The following is a 23572-nucleotide window of genomic DNA, read 5'->3' as shown; positions in this document are numbered from 1 at the left end:
ATTAAGCAACTCGTGCGAACCCTAATTTTGAAAGGTTTAGAAGGTTCTAAATAAAAAAAAAGGCATTTACTGAACACATGATAGCAAAGAAATGAACTTTATTGACTCTTATGCAAGGCGTTCACATTTACCCAGAATAGATGAAATCATCAACACTACATTTGATTATAACAAGATACTATCATCCATGTCCATACTTTGTGTGTGTGTAATTACACACACACACACACACACACACACACAAAAGGCTCTGCAGAATGTCAGCTCAGATCTTTCATATCCATATAAATCACATTTTAATAGCTTTGGTGAGAATCGGCTTTTTTGAGCTCATCTAGAAAACAAAAGTCCTCGATGAGGTGGAAAACGCTCGTTTTGTTTGTTTTTTTTCCACCTCATCAGCAGCGCATGGAACGCAGAGCCGTTACGCACACACACATTACAAATTAAACATCTGTACTGAAGTGAGTCGGAGAGATACATCGTCACCAAAATGTTGAAATAATCACAGATTTTGCTTTCCTAGAATAATAAGACGCAATTTTACAAAAATAGTATTTTATATTTATAATATATATATGTATATATAATATGAATGAGTCGGTTTTTTGTTTTTAACATAAACCATCAACGTTAGGTTCGTTTTTCTCTCAAACTGAGGTAATAAATGATCTTAAAATTAAAAAAAATAAAAGGAAAAAAAAACTGGAGGTAATGAAATTCACTTCCATTCTTTAGTTGTTGTTGTTTTATTTCAATAATTAACCTCGTTCAAGTTCATATTTAGGAAGAAACCAATTTGGTAGAGCTTTCAAACGTAAAATAAAAACAAACCCTTTACATTTACTCTAACACCTCAATTTGAGCTTTTATTTTGTCAATGCGACAAAAAGAACTTCCTGAACTAAATAATGCTGCGATACATTCTGAGATTTACGGAGACGAGAGTTTTTATGGTCAAGACGTGTGAGTTCAAGGCAGAAAAAATTAAACCTGGATGTAGAAAATATTAACATAGAACAGTTCAGTCAGTTCTGTGAGGTTTGAGGTCACTGTTGAAAATACCAAACAACAAACAAACCATTGATTAATTAAAATGCAAACTCGGAAAAAAAAAAAAAAAAAGATACAAACATCATCGGTGGAACTAAAGGCCGCAAACAAACACCAACTTTAATAGTTTTAGGTTAAATAAAATGAATTACTGGAGTGTGACTAAATGTCAGGAACCCTTTGAAAAACACTTCATTTTAGACGATGCATACGTGCACGTGTGTTAGCTTAATGTCAGTGAAATATCCACTTCCTGTTGGGTTCAAAATCCAAAATGTAGCTTCTAGGGAAACCTTTGAAGTTTTTCCAAAACATTCTTGTTAGCAACACCGACTTTAATACCGTCTCAACGTCTCCTTTTAGGTTAAATATATATATATATATTAAAAAAAGGGAGTTCATTTGTGAAGTGGGAATAAATATTACTTAATTTTAAGTGATCTTGGCAGAATGTCAGGAAAAAATATCCACTTCCTGTTGGTTTCCTGAACCAAAATTTAGCTTCTGGAAATCCAAATTTTCCATCAAAATCAATGTTTCCAAAACATTCCCGTTACCAAACCTCGTTCCTTCGTGACAATTAAAACAAACGAGGAATCTTTCTTTTTTTTTTTTTTTTTTTTTTTTAAATACAGATTTCTTTCACCCAGGATCCCCAAAATCATTGGTTCACACCAACTAAACGTCTTCTTTTAGGTTAAATAAAAAACAAAAAAGAGTGGGAAAAAAATCGCCTCAAAAATTATTTAATTTTAGGCGATTTTGGCAGAATGTCAGAAGAAAATATCCACTTACTGTTGGTTTCCTGAATCAAAATTGACCTTCTGGTGAAATCCAAATATTTCATCAAAATCAAACTTTCACGTTACCAAACCTCGTTCTTCGATGACGCTTAAAACACACAAGGAATTCTTTTTTGAAATGCAGATTTCTTTCAGCCACAATTCTCAAAAATAATTGATTCACACCAATTTTAACACCATCTAAACGTCAACTTTTAGGTTAAGTAAAAAATAAAAAAAGAATGGGAGTAAATTTGATTAGATTTTGGTAGAATGTCAGTGAAATATCCACTTCCTGTTGGTTTCCTGATGTAAAATTTCGAGTGAAATCCACATTTTGCATCAAAAATCAATCTTTCCAAAACATTCTTGTTGCCAAACACACAAATTAATCTTTCTTGAAATGCAAATTTCTTTCAGCCAGAATCCTCAAAAATCATTGGTTATCAGTAACCAATCAGCAGCCGACTAGCTGTGCGACGCGCCACTAGTGCCGTAAGCACTTTAAGGAGTCACTTTGTGCTACTTTAACACATCTTGAAACAACACAAACAATAATTATAGAACCAAAAAAAGACCACTTTGTGAAGTGAAAAATAAATAAAAGTGAAAAGAGGAAAAAAAAAAATCAATTCTGTGATAATAATAAGAGAACATCACTCATTGCTGAGTCGTTGATTCTCTACAGATGGCTGTTGTTGTTTCACAACCTCGCCTTCGTTGTTTTCTTTTGAGTTTTTTTGGTTGTGGAAGGATGAACTAATGCTTAAATTCAGAGGAAACAACAACTACAGGAAGTGTCTCTCTCTTTGTCTTCAGGCAGAAGGAAGACTGGAATGTAGTTCAGAGAGAAACACGCAGTAAAAGCAAAGGTTGTGATGAAGGTTTGAAGCTAAAACCAAGGCAACGTGAGAGGAACGCGTCATCACTCAGCGACGATGATGAAAAGGAAAGAATGCTGAGCAGAAAGGCAAAAAAAAAAAAAAACCTGCAATGAAAGAAACCAAAGCAAAGACGAAGGTAGAACGTCCTTCAAAATCAAATCAAATCAAATGAGATAACGCCATGCATGAGGGACTGGTGTCCGTTCTGCTCAGCTCGTTGTCCGTCATTCTGCTCCCGTCAGGACTAACTGAGCCGTTTCGTCTCCAGAGAAGAACTCGTGACAGGAAGCTCGTGTCGCCTTGCTTCCCGACCAGTCGATGGAATCACCCGGAAGAGAGCGAGGATTGTCTTTAAGAATGGAGGACCGGGTCTCAGACTGCGAGGGACCGGCGTCAGTGGCCCACGGGCCCGTTGGTCTGCGGTACCGAGATTTCCTGGAAGGCCGAACGCATCTCTTGGAAGGATTGGTCGCAGAGAGACGACACGTCATCGCTCGTCATCCCCTTCGTCTCGATCTTTGGGAGTATCTTTAACGTGATGATTCCTGCAGAGAGACAAAAGTTCACCCTCAACCTCCCACAGAACCTCATGTTTCATAACGTTTGTTAAAAATACTGCATTCCATTTCAGGAAGGAAATATGGACACTGTGGCTGTGTCTGAACATTCCCTCCTATCTCCTTTCCTATCCACTTTTCCTTAGGTGTTTAAGTGGCGGCCATGATAAGGAGCGTTCCAATTTTCTAAATGCTTCCTTTATAACCTCCTTTAGCCTAGGAAACAATGATGCATCCTTTACCAAAGGAGACAAGATAATGCTGACCCACAATTCATTGTGGTGACAACATTTAAAGGGACCCGCTCATTAGAGTGTTCACAGAAACTCACAAAGACTGAAAAGAGGATGTAAATTACCAATGTAATAATAGGCCTTGAACAACTTTAAATAATCTAAAACCCATGTTTTATGATAAGCAGCCATATTATCAGATAATAACTGACACTGTTGTTCTAGAAAAATAGATCGGAGACATTTTTAGTTTTTTTCACCATGTCAGACATCACGAACATTATTATTATTACTAGTACAGTGCCCGTCGGAAGTATGTATTCATATAGTGGGGGCTTAAGTAGAGTTGTCAATTATGGCCAAATTTTTTGTATAATTATTGTTTTTTGTTGCCATTGTAGTGTGATTCTGGAGTAATTGTGTATTTTTGTATCTTTTTTTAGTGTAGATTTGTGCATTTGTGTATTTTTTGTATAAATATTTAGTTTTGTGTATTTTGAGTGATTTTAATATTTCTGTTGTCGTTTGGTGTGTGTGTGCGTGACTCGCTACTCCATGGCTCACACACGCACGCGCTTTAGCTGCACACATGCACGCACATCAGTGACTCACATCCTCACATCAGGCCCAATCAGTGAGACTTGAGAGCTTTGCTAGTATATTAGTGTGAGCGCGGCTGCTCAGACGCTCCTCCCCCCTCTCCCTCTCCGGTCTAAACTATCTTCTTCTCTCTCATTCGTGTGTTTACAGTCCGTGTCTGCTTGGCTGTGTGCGCAGCGATTGGCTCTGGCCGCACACATGACTCTAGCTCTGGTGAGGATCTGTGCAGTGAAATAGATATAGATGGTGCGCTAGCGCCCGCTCACACACTGAGGTCAAAAGCTGAATAGGTTTCACTGGGTGAACATGAATGATCCGTCAAGCCGAAATAAAGTTAAAATAAACATTTGGAAATTACCGAATTACTCCAAAATAACAGATGTACACACTCAGGGTATTTGGAAGCCATTGACAAAGTTTCAGGTCGAACTCATACCGCGTCGGGGAGATATTCACTCCACACACACACACACACATACACACACACACACACACACACACACACACACACACACACACACACATACACACATACACACATACACACACACACACGACCTTATTTGCTTTATAGATAGATTATCATTATATCATCCACTGGAAGTGCGGCTGATTGTCAAAATATATGTGATGTTCTTTCCCTAACTCCTTTAGGAAGTCTCCTAACTCATTCCTTAACCCCGTGACGTCATCCATGGGGTTAAGGAAAAGTGGATAGGAAAGGAGATAGGAGGGACTATTTGAACTATTCGCAGCCTTCCTCTGAACACAAGTAAGAGTAGAGCTTTGATCAGACCTACAGCGTTAGATCTGACCCATAGCCGTCAGAATACGGGCCGAACCCGACTAAAGCCGATCTCTCTTTAAGTCTGAACTCATTGCTGCCGATACTATTTAAATGTGCGCGGCGTATTTTTTAAACATCATTTATTCTTGTACCAGAGGACAACCGCCATTTACCCCATCAGCATTTGTGTGTCTTTGTGTGTCTTTCTTCAGCTTATTGAAACATCACCTGACGGTTCATTCACCGCGCAGCGTCTGAGCCGAGTCCAACCAGAGTCTGTGTTAAAAAGGGAAATATCTGCAGCTCTAAGTAGGAGTGCAGCTCTGTGATTGGTCAGAATCTGGTGCAGACATGAGATACGTCTCCAGTCACTGATCCAAGTGATGATGAAGTAAATCACAGTTAAATTCCAAAAAGTGATGCACATGAACAGTGTTCCTTACTGTGAGGTTCTGCAGCATCAGTGAACGTGTGCCCGTGGCACAGGAAGTGTTGTTTTGTTGTTGTGTAAACAGGACATAGAATTCACTTTTTTTTCTTTATCTTTACAAAGTTTAAGTTTGGTTCTTGCAAAACATCAGAACCAAAGGAAGAATCATTGATGCTAAAGAATTGGAGCATCCTTTGTAAACTCTGCTAACGTTACTGCGCGCTCTGACTACAGCAAATGTGTATTTGTCGCAGCACAAAATGGCAAAAACTAAAAATAAATCAGTCTATCTATGAAAAAAAAAAAAAAAACCAGTGCTAAAGTTAGAGGCCAGCTGACAGAACAAAAGGAGGAACTGCTGTAACGCTTTAGTCAGGGAGGGGAAATGATGACGGTCAGTTACCTGAATTAAACTGCTTTTCTTTCAGTAGGTAGAAGCTACGATAGGAGGAGAAAACCACAGGGATGACGGGAACCTGAAAACATGGGAAATGCAGAAGTTACAGCAACAGATTGCAGATCGGTGATTAAGACTTTTTAACTTTGGAGCAAACATTTCAAAACAAAGTATCAGAAAATAGTGTTATGCATTCTAAAGCAGTGGTTCTCAACCTTTTCAGCCCACGACCCCCAAAATAAAGTCAGCAAAATGATGGTCCATTGTTTTATGAATCTGTGATAACATTTATTTATTCATCTGAATAATATCCACTGTTATTCAGGACGTTTATTATTATTTACTCCATCTTAAAGATGTAAATCCTTGTTTTAAACAGATATTAAATGGGTTAAAAGTGACCAAGAATGGTGGAAAACGTGGTGAAATGGGAGTTTAAAAACCACAAAAATTGGTTAAAATTTGCAAATTAGAGTGGATAAAAACAGACAGAAAAAGTGGTAAAAATGGGTTCAAAGTGTAAATATTGGAACAATTAGTTTAAACTGGCAAATAATGGACAACGTGAATGTGGTTAAATTGGCAAAAATAAACACGAAAACGGGTTAAAAGTGACAATAATGGGTCAACCTACGTGACATTAGGTGGAGAAGTGCTGAAAATGTATCGAGAGTGTAGAAAATGTGCAGAAAATAAAATTTGATGGAGAAGTGGCAGAAAAATGCATTAAAAGGAGTAAAAATATGGTAAGAAAAAGTGATGAAAATTGGTTCAAATATGACAAGTTTGGTGTAGTTGTAGAAAAAGAGTAAAAATAAGCAAATATAGGCTCAAATTGTGTGAAAAAAATTCTTAGTCCTTGAAAGCATCTGGCAGACAAGGAAGAAAAAAAATATATCCAGGTAGTTTATTATTATTTGCGCCATAGTATATAATAATCATAAATATTTAAATCAGACAGAAAAAGTGGTAAAAAGGGTTTAAAGAGTCAATAATGGCAGAAAAAAATTGAAACATTGACTTTAATTTGGCAAATAATGGGCATGACAAATTGTGAATGTGGTTAAATTGGCAAAAATAAAATATGGTGAAAAGAGGTAAAAAGTGACAATTATGTGTGACATTAGGTGGAAAAGTGGTGGAAAGAGTTTATAAGTGCTGAAAATATCTTTTTAGTGGCAAAAATGTGCAGAAAAGGCATTGAAATGTGATGTAGAAGTGTCAGAAATGGGAGTAATGTATCAAAAATGCATTAAAAGGAGCAAAAATATGGCAAGAAAAAGTGATGAAATAAGGTTAAAATATGGCAAGTTTGGTTTAGTTACAGAAAAATTGTAAAAATAAACAAAAATGGGCTCAAAATGTTTAAAAAATATTCTTTTCCTGACCCCACGGGTTGAGAACCCCTGCTCTAATCAAGCCATACACATTATGCTGCTGCTCTCAGTGTAAATAAAGGCTGAAACATGACTCAGCTCAAACTAAAAGCAGTCAGAGTCACGGGGGAAACATTAAACGTTTTGAACTGTGGGAGCCCCGTGGTAACGAACACGTTTGCTAATCAGGAGTAGCAGGGCCTGTGTTTGCGTAGCTTCGCTGCTTCAATCAAACTGATATCCATCTTCAACGATGGTCAGAATGTGGAGACGCACGCAAACAAACGTGTTCTGTTCTCTGACTCCTTCCACCCGTCTGAACCCCAGAGAGTTGTTACTCAGACCTCCCACCTGCAAACACGCAGTAATGCTACTGAGCAGACAATTATTCTGTGTGTGTGTGTGTGTGTGTGTGTGTGTGTGTGTGTGTGTGTGTCAGCACAATCAGGTGGGAGGATCAAATCAAGCAGAAACACTAGAGCCCAAATACATAAAATGACAAAATAAGCACATCAAATTATGTTAGGAATACATATAACCACAACACAAATACACAAAATAAAAATAAAAACATGAATAAAATGACAAAATACACATCAAAACTACAACAAAAATACATAAAATTAATTTAAAAAAAAAAAAAACATCAAATTACTTTAAAAACACACAAAACCTGCAACAAAATGAGCAAAAGTTACACAGAATGACAAAAAAACACAAAAGTACAACAAAAACACACAAAATGAGCAAAACAATGCATGAAATGCCAAAACCCCCACATCAAATGACTAAAAACAAAAAACAACAACAAAAATACTTTCCAGGATTCAAACACAGATCAGATGATGGATGTAATTATTACTTAGAATAATTCATTACTGATGATAAGGTATTAAATTAACCATCTTTAAATGTTCATTTTCACTGAAACATTGGAACAAATGTTTTTAAGTTACAGAGTTTTAGCGTATGGTCAGTGGTATGTTGTATATTAAATATTTTCAAAAATGCAAGGTGGATTTTTGCAAAACATGACATAATTGTTACATTTTTACATGTTTCACAATTAGTTAAAAGTTGTTTGTTTGTAGCTAGTAAATTATGTAGTAAATGATGATTTTCTATTAAATATAATGAAAATGAAACAAATGCATAAACTTTTTAACAACCTATCAATAATAATAATCAAAACAATAATAATAATAATAATAATAATAATAATAATAATAATAATAATAATAATAATAATAATGAGCTTCATTAATGTTTGGTCTGGTCAATAGCGCCTCCTTGTGTCTAGAGGCGACACAGCCCTCTGTGAAGTAACTGATAGTAGTGGGACTTCATTAAAAAAGGATCTAATAATTAAAAACTATGTAATTAATTAAATCTAAATAATATTTGACACGAGAAGCAACATTTCTTTCAATTCAAACTGCTTTTGGTATAAGAAATGAAAACAATGAATTTATCTTAAACAACAAAATAGTGTTTATTATTTCTACCATTGAGTGATAATAATATTGCATTGTTCACAAAGCACCAACTTTAACTAAGTTATATTCATGCTTTTCTGGATTTTTTTTTGGTAAACTTTATAAAACAAATATGTTTTTGAAATAAAATAAAAAATAAAAAACAGCACTTAGTGCAGAACATTGTAGAGAAGTGGAAAAATGAACAGTAGAAAATAGCTAGCTGTCTGTGCTAGCTGCTACATGTTAAACATTGAGGTGCTAGCTGCTACATGTTTAGCATTGAGGTGCTAGCTGCTACATGTTAAACATTGAGGTGCTAGCTGCTACATGTTTAGCATTGAGGTGCTAGCTGCTACATGTTTAACATTGAGGTGCTAGCTGCTACATGTTTAGTATTGAGGTGCTAGCTGGTACATGTTTAGCATTGAGGTGCTAGCTACTACATCTTTAGTATTGAGGTGCTAGCTGCTACATGTTAGCATTGAGGTGCTAACTGCTACATGTCAGTATTAAGGTGCTAGCTGCTACATGTTTAGCATTGTGGTACTAGCTGCTACATGTTTAGCATTGAGGTGCTAGCTGCTACATGTTAGCATTGAGGTGCTAGCTGAGGCTAGAAAAGCTCCACTGATCCACAAACTCTTTCTTGCACAATTTACACACAACTGGGCTTTATTTTTCTATCCGGTGTTTTAATTTAAACTGAAATTAACGTCCACAAACCACAGCAACGACTTCTCCTCTGGTTCTCCTGTTTCTTGTGTTGTGCTCTGTGCATTAGTAAAATAAGTGTATACCGGGATAAGCATTTTTTTTTGTGTGCTTTATTTTTCTGTAATTAATAAATCGCAATAAACGCGTCAAAGTCCCAGCCCTGGTTAACATCACTTTTCACCAAAATACTGCCTTATTCAGGTTCCATAAAATGCATTTTTAATGCAATGTTTACATTATATACAGTTAAAACTCAGTTTCTGTATTCGTGTTTGTCCTTTTCTGAAAAATTACATAGAACACTAAAGATGTGCTCATGTTAGGCGTAATAAACTGCTGCTGGCTTGTTTTGTTTTTTGCTTTTAGAGAAGACTTGAAAATGTGGTGACGTCGATATCTTTATTAAAAAAAAAACAAAGCGATCAACTGGGTTATTTTTTAGTGCATTATTTTTCTGTAATTATTAATCACATTAACGCGTGAAAGTCCCAGCCCTAGTAAATGAGGAAGGATCGTAAGAGGTGGACAAAGCCTTAAAAAAGAAGAAGTAAACAGAGAAACGAGAGTGAAACCACTCACTTGTGCTTGCACTGCGAGGTGGAAAGCACCTTTTTTGAAAGGCAGCAGGTCGCCTCTTTGGTTCCGCGTTCCCTCGGGGAACACCCACAGACGAATCTGGACAGAAAACCACTCATTCATCATCATCATCATCACCACCACCACACATTGTACTACTCGGGCCAGGATTGGGGTCAATTATAATTGTAATGGTAAATGATCAAATATGTTGCGGTTGTAATCATAATTGAGTTCAGATAATTTACTTTTTAATTGTAATTGGCATGTGAATTCTATAAATTCCATTTACAAGGTAATTAAACGCAAACCTGTGGAACCATATTACACGTAGTTAATAATTATTAAAATGTCTTTCATATTAAGTTTTCCCACTACCTGTTGGTTCTCTTGAGGATCATTTTACCATTTAAAAATAATTTGAAATCAAGGGGTATACTGGCAGAAGAAGGGCTCAGACGCCCACACCAAATATATTAACACTTATATTTTCATTTAATTAAATGAGAGATAATATTTTTTAGTGTATTTTAAAGTTGATTTAATTTTTAAATGTGTTCTTTTTAGGTTAGCATAAGAGATGCTGACAGAAAGCTAACACAAGAGGAAGGTTACTTTTAGAATGTAATTGACCCCCACTGAAGCGTTAATGAGGTGAACTCTACCTGGTCGTCCAACATGGTTTTGGCTGCGTCGGCCATGACGCTCTTGGCGTCGTTCGTCTTTTTCCGGTTGATGAAAACGATGCCGCCGAGCCAGCAGATCAGACCCACCGTACCGGCGTAGATTAACTCTTTCTTAGCGATCATGGTGCAGCGGTCTGGTAAGATCTCCATCAGCCCTGGAGAGAAGAGTTTAAGAAATAACAGATTTACAAGACAAATCACTATATCAGGGATTCTTTAAAAATATTAAATAATTTCAGCCCATTTTCGATTATTTTTACCCATTTTTCTGCAACTACACCAAACTTGCCATATTTTATCCTATTTTTATCACTTTTTCTTGCCATATTTTTGCTCCTTTTATAGTATTTTTGCTACATTACTCCCATTTCTGACACTTCTCCATCAAATTTCAATGCATTTTCTACGCATTTTTTTCCATTTTCAAAACATTTTCAGCACTTATAAACCCTTTCAACCACTTTTCCACCTAATGTCACATATGTTGACCCATTAATCTCACTTTCAACCTCTTTTCACCATATTTCATGCTTATTTTTGCCAATTTAACCACATTCAACTTTTAAACAATTTCTGTAGTTTTTAAAATCCAATTTCACCACCTTTTCTACCATTTTTAACCCATTTTATTCTCAATTAACACATGGATTTACATCTTTAAGATGACTATATACTATTACACAAATAATAATAAACTTTAATTCTAAACTTCATGGATAACAGTGGATATTATTCAGAACTTATAAACCCTTTCCACCACTTTTCCACCTAATGTCACGTATGTTGACCCATTATTGTCATTTTTAACCTCTTTTCACCATATTTCATGATAATTTTTGCCATTTCAATCACATTAACAATTCGTCATGCCCATTATTTGCCAGTTTAAACTAATTTGATCTATATTTTTAAATTGCATTACCCAAAATCAGCAACTTTTAACCAAATTCTGTGTTTTTTTAAAATCTTTCTCCACCTTTTCCCACCATTTTTGGTCACTTTTAACCAAACTTTGAAGAGAAGCAGAACAAGAGGAGGAGGAGCCTGGGTTTGAGGAGCTCTCATCTCACGCCGTCGTGGCAAAAGAGGAGCAGCTAATAATGGCAGGGTGTAGCAGTTGCCATGGTAACTTGGATGCTAAACAAGCCTACCGCGGTGCGTTCGTGGCGTTTCACAGAGAGTTGGAGGTTCTCCCACTGTCACAACCCTGGCTACGAGCCTGCTGTCGTCACGCAGCGCAACTAAAAAAAACGCTTTCAGAAAGAAAAACAGACGTTTGCTAAACTTAGAACTTTAATCCTCCACAATAAAGCTGAACTATCCTGTAAAATAAGCTCATTGTGATTCTTTTTTCCCCTCAATATGATAATTTTTTTTAACGTCCCTCTCTCATGTATTTTTCAAATAAACACAAGCAATAAATACATGTATATTATATCAAACAATATTAGACTTGTACATACATTGTTTTTTGTTATATTTAGGTTACAATAAAGGCAAATTAAGCATGAAATATTAAGAAAGAAGTTTTTTTTTGATAAGCAGTAATGCGTAAGTGGGAATTTTTCAAAATAAAACACCCGGGAATAAAATACAGATCATTTTAACAACTTTAGCCTTTCTTTGTGGCATCAATTAAAAATAAAACAACACAAAACACTGTTTACTGTTACAGTAGGATCAAGTTCAACCCAGATAAAACAATAGTTACTGTTAAATACCGGCCAGCCTACAGCTTTCAAACACATACTTACGCCTGTAAAAATGTAATTTATTAACAAAGGCACATTGAACTGTTTCCTGAGTGAAGCTGCAGCTGAGTCAACACGGCATTGAAACTACAACACGACTTCATCTAAATCACCTTCCTGCATTCACTGATAAATAAATATCTTTTTTTTTTTTTTAATTAATTAATTATTAAATTAAATTGCTTCTAAAATGTGAATCTGATTCTGAAGTGGAGCCCAAAAATACAAGTTTAATAAACTTGAAAAATACCTTCAAGATTTCAAATTATCAATAATACGGGGCATTTCTCCTGAATATTCACAAGAAAAATACAGAGAACGACAGAAAATTAGACAAAACGCCAAAAAAAAAATCTTTCTATATCCATCCTTTCCTATGTTGTTAAGATTGTTAATATCCACTGTTATCCAGGAAGTTTATTATTCTTCACACCATAGTATATATAGTCGTCATCTTAAAGATGTAAATCCTTGTTTTAATCGGAAATAAAATGGGTTAAAAGTGACCAAAAATGGTAGAAAAGGTGGTGAAATGGGATTTTAAAAACCTCAAAAATTGGTTAAATTGTGAATGTGGTTAAATTGGCAAAAATAAGCATAAAATATGGTGAAAAGAGGTTAAAAGCGACAATAATGGGTCAACATATGTGACAATAGGTGGAAAAGGGGTTTTAACTTTATTTTCATATTCTGTATAATGCTAAATAAATTGTTGGTTTACTAAAGTTTTGAATAAACAACAAGCACATTTACGTTTTGCACTTTTGTTCCATACTGTACCAAAAATGACCCGAACCGTGACCTCAAATTCGAGGTACGCATCGAACCGTGATTTTTGTGTATCGTTTCACAACCCTAGAAAATAGTGTCAATGTTGGCTTAAAAGTGAAAGAAATGGGGGGTGTTGGGGTAATGTCATTTAAAAAGTGGGAAAAATTAGTTTAAACTGGCAAATGATGGAAATGACAAATTGTGAATGTTGTTAAATTGTCAAAAAATTATCATGAAATATGGTGAAAAGAGGTTAAAAGTGACAAGAATGGGTCAACATATGTGACGTTAGGTGGAAAAGTGGTGGAAAGGGTTTATCAGTGCTGAAAAAACTGATAGAGAAGTGGCAGAAATGACATTAATGTAGCAAAAATGCATTGAAAGGAACAAAAATATGGCAAGTATGGTGTAGATGCAGAAAAAGGATAAAAATAAGCAAAAACGGGCTCAAATTGGTCAAAAAATAATCTTATTTTTTTTCTCCCAGCGTCTTGGGACACTAAACGGGGTCCTGACAACAAGGTTGAGAAGCTCTGAACTAGTCTGAACTAGTCTTTCAGCTTATGGTAAATAACAACATGACACCAAAATACGTCCATCCAAACATTAGAAATTAAAAAAAAAAAAAATCAGATGTTCCATCACGTACCTAAAACATCCAGGGAGCTCTGATGATTGGAGATGATGACATAAGGACCTTCTGTCTGCAGATGCTCCCAGCCACTCACGTCAAACCGAAGGCCCAGGAAGTACTTCACATGACGAACCAGAGAACGAATGATCCTGTTGAGAAATATAACCCTTAGTTAAATAACTAATTATTACACGCAGCTATACATTATTAACCCCAATCCCATTGGTTTATGTCAACACTTATAACGTACAAAAGACATGAACCAATAGAGCTGCAACTAATGATTATTTTCATAATCGATTAATCAGATTTTTTTTAAATAAAAAGTTAATTTAAACCCTGCTTAAGCTGATTAAACTGAAATAAAAGTGTCTATCACGCACACACAAACACTGACGCGCGCACACAAACAAGGTCAAGTAAATATTCCCACCAACGTTTGCAAACTCCATTAACTCTGTTTACGTCTGTGTTACATGTGATTCTCTAGTGTCACAACAGGAAATGTAAATGACTTTGTTCCATTAAGCAAACAGTCGAGTCTCCTTATCTCAGTAAATAATCAGCGCCTCAGCAGCCTGTGTGTGCAAAACCAACGTCAGCATTTTATTTGTCTCTCCTTTCTTTTTTAACCTTCTAAAAACACACTTAGAGCAGCGTTGACCAATTTAAAAATAGACATTTAAGTCACTATGTAAAAGTATTAACTGCTGTTTGGTTACATTATGGAGAGATGCTGCTGGACGCTTTTATAAAACTGTCGCTTTAAAACTTAAAAAGCAAGAGATAAAATATTGCACAATTGAAACTTAGTTTATTTTCCCACAAAGGCATCTGTATGATTGTGAAAATGTACAATTATTTTTAGTTTTTAGGCCAGGCTACCAGACTCAAAACTCCCTCACTTTGTTGTTGTTGTTGTTGTTGTTTAAATCACTATTCCTGTTATTCGTGAACGGATCGGGCTGAAACTTGGTAGCTATAATCAATGGATGTGTACGCATCGACGCTTGGAGCCCGATTTTCAATTTGGGGCCCAGGGGGCCCCCAAGAGAAAAAGAAAAACAAAAACGAAAGTTGATTTCTCATTTATTTGTGACGGTTGGTGGCACCGAATCATTGGCACATACCAATATATAAACGGGGCCCATTACCTTGTACGTGTCACGGGGGCGCCAGGGGACCCCATTTTTTCTAATGACTACTCCTCCGTTAGTTCTCATTAGATCAGAATGCAGTTTGGTAGGAATACTTTATGAATGAATATGATGAGATGCTCAGAGCCCTTTTCCGGTAATTTCAACATTTATGGGAACAGTCGTGTGATATATTGTTTCAACGGTAATTCAACGTAGATTACGATTATGAATCACTCAATTCGATTAAGGGCCCTTTTTTTTTGGCAATTTCCATTAAAGTTGTTTTCTCTTTTTTTTGAGAGTCATATATATATATATACCGAATAATTAATGCATAGCAATATATGAAAGGGGCCCATTACTCCGTATGAGCCACGGGGGTCCATTTTTCAAATGACTACTCCTCCGTTAACGCTCGTTGAATCGGGCTGTAATTTGACGTAGATATTCTATGAGCAGATGTTAAGAGCCTCTCTGAGACATTTTTTACTCGGAGGAATCGAGTCATTTGACTGAATTCTCGGTAACGTGGCACGTGCCATTAGGCGCAGAGACGTTCCGCGAGTCAGGCCATAGTTCATCTGAACTTGTTTAAATAAAATAACACCAATGAATTCATTTAAAAATAAAAAAAAAATGATCATGCAAAGTATAGCTACATTTACTGACTAAAACTGAGAAAAAAACCTACATTTAATGCTGTTTTGGCGCGGTGCATTACGTTTAATCTGACTGGCCGACTATGATGCGATGCATTTGATTGTTTTCTGGTTATTTCATTTTTTTGCACTTACACAATGTCCGTTAATCCTTTTAAAACAAAAAATTATAATTTACTCAGTAATGGTAGGGTGTAGAAATGTAACAAATAATTTTACTTCTTTTAAAACATACTTAAGTAAAAGTATAATTGCTCATTTAGAAATATACTCAAAAAAGTACAAGTACCCATAAAGCAACTCAGTTACTAAAACTACTAAAACATTAGGTAGACAATTAACATTGTTTTAGTGAAACTAGTCCCTTCAGGAACATTTGTCTCTCCCCACTGATCAGCTAATGCTGCTGCTCCACTTAAAACTCAGCGTTCATGCTAAACCAATAAAAAGTACAGCAACCTTTAAACGTGCAGCGATAAACCTGTGAGGTGCAAAAGCCGCCGCTTGTGTAACGGCTCAATCGGTGTTGCAGCAACTGTTGTTCAAAGCAAATATATTGATTTTTTGTAAACGCTGCTTGAGATCCTTCGAATATAACAATGTTGTGCAGGACAGCTCGAGTGATTATATAATTATAAATAAAACCAATAATTTACATTTTTATAATTGTCATGTATAGCAGTGTTTTTAAGCATTTAAAAAAAAAAATGTTTTTAATAATATTTTCCTTTTCTTTACCTTGTCTTTTGTTATTGCAATTAAATAAATGAATTTATTTTATTGCATAATTATCACCAGCCCTCCCGAAGGAAGGGTAAGAAATACTTTATTAAAGGGCCTATATTAACAATATACCGTTATTCTTATCAAAGTGTCATATTTCTTTTTTTTGACTAAAAAGTGAAATTAACAATCTGCAGTCAAGGTTTTTAATAGGAATCAAATGAACAATAACATAAAACGTACAATTGACAATCTTTATATAATATATATATATATATATATATTATTAATTATAATAATAATTATGATACATAATTCATTTTTTTCAAGTGTCAGATTTCATCCAAAGGCTGTTTATTGAAGCATGTGATATTTAACAATGAACCAAATCTAGTTCTTAACATGAACAATGAGAACTTGTATGTTGTTCTTTTTCCATTATTTGATTAATGTGTTTTTAGACCAATTAGGTGAAATCGATTAATTTCCCACGACACAGGCACAGTGGTTAAAAAACCCTGACGTCTAGGATTAACAAACACAATGTTATACAAAATATTGCCCATATTTTGGCCGTTTTTTGTCCCTAAGTATTCACATAAATACTTTTATCTCTGCTAATTGTCTCTAAGGCGTCACAGCTAATAGAAAATGCAGCTATAGCATGTTTTTGTCACATTTTTTCTTATATAAATACTTTTTATTGACTTCAAAAACTAATATTTGTGTTGAACTGCTTTACTTTGTTAAATCTCAAAATGGCGATATACGATATAAATCTAGATAATTTTAATTAATAAAAAGTTTTATTGTAAAGACAATTCTGGGTTAAATTTGCTGATGCAAAATGCCACACAGGCTAAAACAACATCACAAAAGGTTTGTGTGTGGATCATAAACATGGGCAACTAGCGGCCCCCCAAAAGTAAATGCACAAACTGACAGCAAAAAAAATATATACACAAAATTACTACAAAAACACAAATGAACAGAGAAGTACACAAAAGAACAACACAAATACTTAATAGTAAAAGAAAACCTACAAAAAACGTTTCATCAAATCGAGAAATACGTTGAAGAACAACAAAAATACACAAAGAAAACCTACATGCAAAATGTACAAACAAGCAGAGAAATACGTAAAACAACAAGATTACACAAAATTATACAGAAAAAGAAAAAAAATGCATGATAGGACAAAAATAAACAAAAGGAGTAAAGAAAAATACACAATGGGACATTTATTAACAAACAGCTGAACAATATGTGCCACTTTAGTCTTTTTCTCTTCTAAGGGACAGCACGTGTGAGTGAGTTCTTTAATGTGTCTTGTTTAAATGAAGGTCTGTGTTAGCACGCACTCAGAAATCAACTAACTGAGCTTTTCATAATGTTCTGGGAAGTAACGACTCCTAAAACTAGTATTTTAATACAAAATAAGCTATAAAACAAAAATATATTCATATAGGCGATACTGTCATTTTCTATATCGCCAAAATAGAAAACTCGATGTATCATGAATCTCGATATATCGCCCAGCCCTACATGTCAGACTTACATTGTGACTACTAATACCCATCAAATCAAAGCCTTTTTTTCTAGTGCAGTGACTCAGTGGCTCACGTGATTAAAATGTGGAGTTTTCTTTCCCTCGTCTGAGATTTGACCTAATTCAGTGGTTTAGTCCCAGTCGACAGGTCCTGATAACCTTTGAGCTGACACACAACGACACGCTGGTGCAACACAACACCACCACCTCAGCTAACAACGCCGTCAAAGTGTCATTATGTGAGCACCGAGGCATGTAAACCTAGTGTTTTCATTGATGTCAGCAGTTAAGTGTCAGCAATGAAGGAGCTTATTAGAACTATTCAGTAGTAGCCGACGCTAATCACCTGGCCTCTGGTTCTACAATGTAATTAGAGGAGATTTAAAGGCAAAGGTACTTTATAATACAGTCATTGTTCAAAGAATTGAATAAGAAAAATGCATGAGTATGCAAGAATCTAGCACACAAACGGTTCTGTTCATGGTATGAATTAAAGCCAAGGCAGACACGCTAACATCAACACTACAGCAGCACAAAGTAGACATTGACACTAAAGGTATTTATTCATAGCATACGAGTATCAGCTGACCTCATCACTGGTATGAAATGACACACAAATCTTCTGGTCGTAAAGCCAAACACTCAGTTTAGACTATAATCTAGAGGTGGACGATATGGGAAAAATATCATATGACAATTTTTTCTTTGCGAAATCACGATCACGATTTTATCAAGATTTTTTTCATTCAAATCATTTAGACTATTTGAAAGTTATTTACCAATAAAACAAACCAAATCACCTACTTCAAATCATAGCCCTAAATGGAAAAAAGGAATAAAACATAATTTAGACTATTTTAAAGTTATTTTATTAGCTAGCATTAGCCTAGCGTTAATACTAGCACTCCTATGACAATTTGCGTACCCCACTTGGGAACCTAGGGCACCGTAGGGGGCCCCTACGCTCAACAGCGCTGACGAGAACCATTCACTTTTTAGGGAATTCTGCTTCATAGTAGATGTGCTTACATTGACTTTTTTTGGGCAATGGGATAAAACTCCCTCTGGAAAATTCTAAGAGTCACAGTCCTGCGTATTATTAAAAAAAAAAAAAATGGATTTTGTCCAATTTTCAACAGTGTAGCGCTAATGAATCCGCTGTAGCTGACATAACTAAACGTAGCATCATTAGCTACATTGTTCTAAAGCATTGAGCTGAGCAGACAATGTTGTTTTCATTGTGTCGACATCTTATGACATGTTACTGGTGCAAATATCAACATTAAAACTTTAGGAAAACACTAATGTTGTCCCAGACTATGGGATATTTTGGTTTTATTATTATTATCTGTTCATTTCTCACTGTCTGCAGAGCAGCAATACGCTTGTTATTATTATTATGTCTAGAATTAATTCCAAAAAGTTTATCACATTATTAGCAAACCTGGACAGTGATTGAATGGATTTCCTCCACATGTTTTCCCTCTCCCATCATGCACTAGTAGTTTATTAAAAGGAGCACTGTGCACACAAACTTGCACACTTGGCAAAAGCTGGAGCTCTATCAGTGCGTTTGTGTGTTTTGTGTGGGTGTTTTTGTAGTGGTGTCGCAGGACTCATTTAGACCATTGTACAACTGTTAAATGTCTCTGAGATACAATTCTAAAGCCCAGTTTTGATTATTTTTACCATTTTTCTGCAACTAAACCAAACTTGCCATATTTTAACCTATTCACATCACATCGCATTTTTGCTACAACACTCCCATTTCTGTCACTTCTCTATCACCTAATGTCACATATGTTGACCCATTATTGTCACTTTTAACCTCTTTTCACCATATTTCATGCTTATTTTTGCCAATTTAACCACATTCCCGATTTGTCATGTCCATTATTTGCCACTTTTTACTAATTGTTCCTACTTCTTAATTTATATTACCCCAACCCACCCAATTTCTGCCACTTTTAAGCCAATATTGACATTTTGAATCATTTATTTTAACCACTTTTTCTGTCCTTTTTTTGCCCACTTTAATATGCAACTTTAACCAATTTCTGTGATTTTTAAAATCCCATTTCACCACCTTTTCCATCATTTTTGGTGACCAACGTATTTTATTTCTGATTAAAGCAAGGATTTACATCTTAAAGATGACTATATACTATGGCACAAATAATAATAAAGTTCACAGTTTCTTATATTTGTGGCTAATATTAACACTATAACTGATGTTTCTCATTCTCATGTAAATAAATAAGGTAAAATAACTATATGATGAGTGAAATGTCCTGAATGTTCTTTAGTCTGATGTGCATGTGATTATTTAACATCATCTTGTCTAAGGAAATAAAAATATAATTTAATCTTTACATAATCCAACTGGTAAAGGACTGAAAATCTTCTGAATCTGATGCGTGTGAGGAGTAGCAGTCCTATTGTGCACTGAACCATGGAATTCATCCCATTCTAAGAGGCACAACAATGACAGTTTGGTGATTTTCATTAACTTAATGATGTGACCGAGCGTTTCCAATTCAGCACGGACACTTTTGAGGAGCACAGACTTTATAGAGAGGTAATGAAAATGTTATATTTGTATTTATAAAGGATAATGTTTTCTGTTCTCTGAGGATTGAGCTGTAAAATGTTCCACACAGAGACACGAGAAGAAGATGTAATAATAGTTCTTACACAGATGACGGATGATACAATCCAACTTCTCCATTCTGGGACTAATAAAATGTTATTATCTGATATTGCGCCAATGAAAAAGTGAACAGAGCTAATTTGAGTGTGCACTATATGTGTTAAGTAATCAACTGACTGGTTTCTGACGTCATGAGAACTATAAAAGTAGCGTTCAATGAATAATACGACGCAGTAAACCTAACAGATGTAGTAATCTGAGCATCTCGACAATGAAACTCATGTTGAAAGAGTTGCGGCAGATCGAGGATTTTTGACACAAGTCAGTAGACAATTAAAAAGACACAACTAATGCAGAATTAAAAACTGTAAACAGAGGATATAGACATAATAAATGGTGCTCAACAGTTTTTAAAATCCTGATTATTAGTCTACCAAACTCACAACGCCCGCACTTTGTTCTTCTTCTTGTGTACAATAGTTAAAATCACTACTATGTTATATGGGAACGGATCAGGCTGAAATTTGGTAGCTATAATCTACGGATGTGTACGCATCCACGCTCGGGGCCAGATTGACGATTTGGGGCGCCGGGGGGCCCCCAAGAGAAAAAAACAAAAGTTGATTTCTCATTTATTTGCGAGTCAAATATTACGACGGTTGGTGGAACCGAATCATTGGCACAAACCGATATATAAATGGGGCCCATTACCCCGTACATGTCACGGGGCCCCATTTTTCAAAATGACTACTCGTTCCTTAGTTCTCGTTAGAGAACACACGCACGCACACACGCACACTAGGAGTGTGACGATATCTTGATACGGCAATATATCGCAATATTTTTTGCACGATCGATTATCGATATGCTCGTGCTAAGTATCAAATTTATTTTTTTATTTTTTAAAACCTTTTCTGCTTTTTCACTAAAATGTGCAGTTACGTCTTCACAGAAATGTTGTCACTGTTTGTTGAAGGAACCAATATATTGTTTACTGGAACATTCCACTATAATGGTGTCACTGGTAAGAAAGACCCTATTTATTGTTTATAGAAAGCACTATTGGAGATAATTATTGGTTTACATTGATATGTTGACACTTATTTACAGAAAAGTTGCACTAAAATAGTGTCACTGTTCATAGGACACTTTTTCAATTTATTGTGTTTCAGAGATATAAAATAAAAATTGTATTTTTTCACTTAATCTTTTTTTTTCTTGTTATGTCATAGATTATCGTAGATTGATTTCTGACCGTGACGGAATCGATAATCGCAGTATCGTCATACCGTGAGATAATAGTTATCGTGAGCTTTGTATCACGTATCGTATCGCGAGGTACCCAGAGGTTCCCACCCCTAACACACACACACTTCATACAAAAATATACTAAATAAAACTAAATATTAATACAAAAAATACACAAAACGACAACAGAAATGCACAAAAATCTACAAAAACAGTCCAAAAACACACAAAATAACTCCAAAAAACATACATTACAGAAAAATACAGCAAACGACAACAAAAATATGAAAATTAGTCAAAATACACAGAATTAAATATTTATACAAAAAATACACAAAATGACAACAGAAATGCAAAAAACTACACCAAAATATATACAAAAATACACAAAATGACTCCAGATTCACATTACAATGGCAACAAAAAAACAATAATTATACAGAAAGATAAAAAATACACATAATGACTCCAAAAAATATACAAAAAAATTACAGAAAAAATATAAAAATGAATAAAAACAACAAACACATTATCATGCACATGTTCTATATAATTAAACCAGGGAAATCACACACACTATTTTACTTTGCACTCACACATAATCCCCTTTATAACACTACAGAGTATGTACACCTCTTTGTACATCTAACCTTCAAACATAAACTCATTTGGCCATAATTGACAACTCCACTTAAGCTCCTCCCACTATATGAATACATAATTCCAACGGGCACTGAAGTAGTTAATGTTAACTTTAGCACTTTGAAATTTTGTTTCAAATGTAGTGTTTTACAAATAAAATTCATCATTATTATTATCTTTTTTTCCCCTACTAATAGTCAATAATGTTGTTACAGTGAGGGATGAATATTTTAGAACACAGTAAGTTCGCAAACTTCTCTAAAATACTGTAAACATTGATTTAAAATGACAGCCTCGGTGTATTATACTGTACTGTGTGTTCGAGATTAATTATTGTCAGTATTTATGTATTAATTACAAGAGCAAAGTCTCCAGTTACCAGGGGCACCAGTGAGAGTGGAACACCCACCGTTAGCTTTAGCTAATATGCTAACGGGGCTCTGGCTGTCAGACGGTGTCTCCAGCCCGCCGTCATCCACTCACTCACCGCATGTTCTCCACGTCTCTGCCGCCGCTCTTCAGCACACACAGGGGGATAGCCACCAGGGCCAGGCACATCATCCAGGCCACGTAGAAGCACTTCTTGAAGTAGAACACAAAGGTGGTGCTGGTCCACATCAGGAGCGGCACCAGCAGCAGCGGTAACATCCACATCCACAGCACCACCTCCATGGCAGCGGTGCTCCGGGAGAACCTTCAGCCCGCACAACACTCACGCTTCTCGGGCTGAATGGAGAGGGAGAGGCCGCCTGGTTCTACGCGTTGGAGGACAGCTCAGAGACAAGCGGACATTCCAGTGTTGTTATTGACACTAAAGTGGATTCCCGAGGCTGGAATGTGACTGTCTGGAACGAACATGAAGCTCATCTGTTGCTAAATGGCATCGTGAGGTGGAGTCAAGGCGTCATCAGGGCTGTGCTTTTCTAGTTCCGGGTACATGGTCTCTACATCACATATTATCATCACACAGCAACAATTCAGGCAATTAAAGCTTAGAAACTGTAAATATGGATTATTATTCATGGTTTTTTCTTCTTTTTTTTTGGAACATACTATAATTAAATAGTTCTTATTTACCGATAATAAAATATATTCAGGTCAACTTTCTCAAAGCCTATTTTTTATTATTATTTTTTTTAAACAAACAGTTTTAGAACATCTGATTTCGAATTCAACAGTGTCGGGAGTAACTAGTTATTTTTTGTAATATATTACAGTAATATATTAATTTTGTGTATTGCCTGTCATCTGAC

The 23572-nt window shown here is 35.5% G+C and overlaps 1 protein-coding gene across 1 annotated transcript; it reads right to left on the bottom strand.

Annotated features, from left to right (window-relative positions):
• Positions 1–81: 81 nt before the first annotated feature.
• agpat2 (1-acylglycerol-3-phosphate O-acyltransferase 2 (lysophosphatidic acid acyltransferase, beta)) lies at positions 82–23251 on the bottom strand. The gene is made up of 6 exons (XM_028463740.1): positions 22807–23251; positions 13725–13858; positions 10533–10708; positions 9871–9966; positions 5730–5802; positions 82–3264 (listed from the first exon to the last, which is right to left on the bottom strand). The coding sequence occupies exons 1-6, from the start codon at positions 22989–22991 to the stop codon at positions 3113–3115; spliced, it is 816 nt and encodes a 271-aa protein (XP_028319541.1). The 5' UTR covers positions 22992–23251; the 3' UTR covers positions 82–3112.
• Positions 23252–23572: the final 321 nt, after the last annotated feature.

This window comes from Gouania willdenowi, chromosome 12 (genome assembly GCF_900634775.1).
Source record: "Gouania willdenowi chromosome 12, fGouWil2.1, whole genome shotgun sequence".
Lineage (NCBI taxonomy): Eukaryota > Metazoa > Chordata > Actinopteri > Blenniiformes > Gobiesocidae > Gouania > Gouania willdenowi.
The sequence above is the reverse complement of the archived record's forward strand: the minus strand, read 5'-3'. Positions and strand labels throughout refer to the sequence as shown.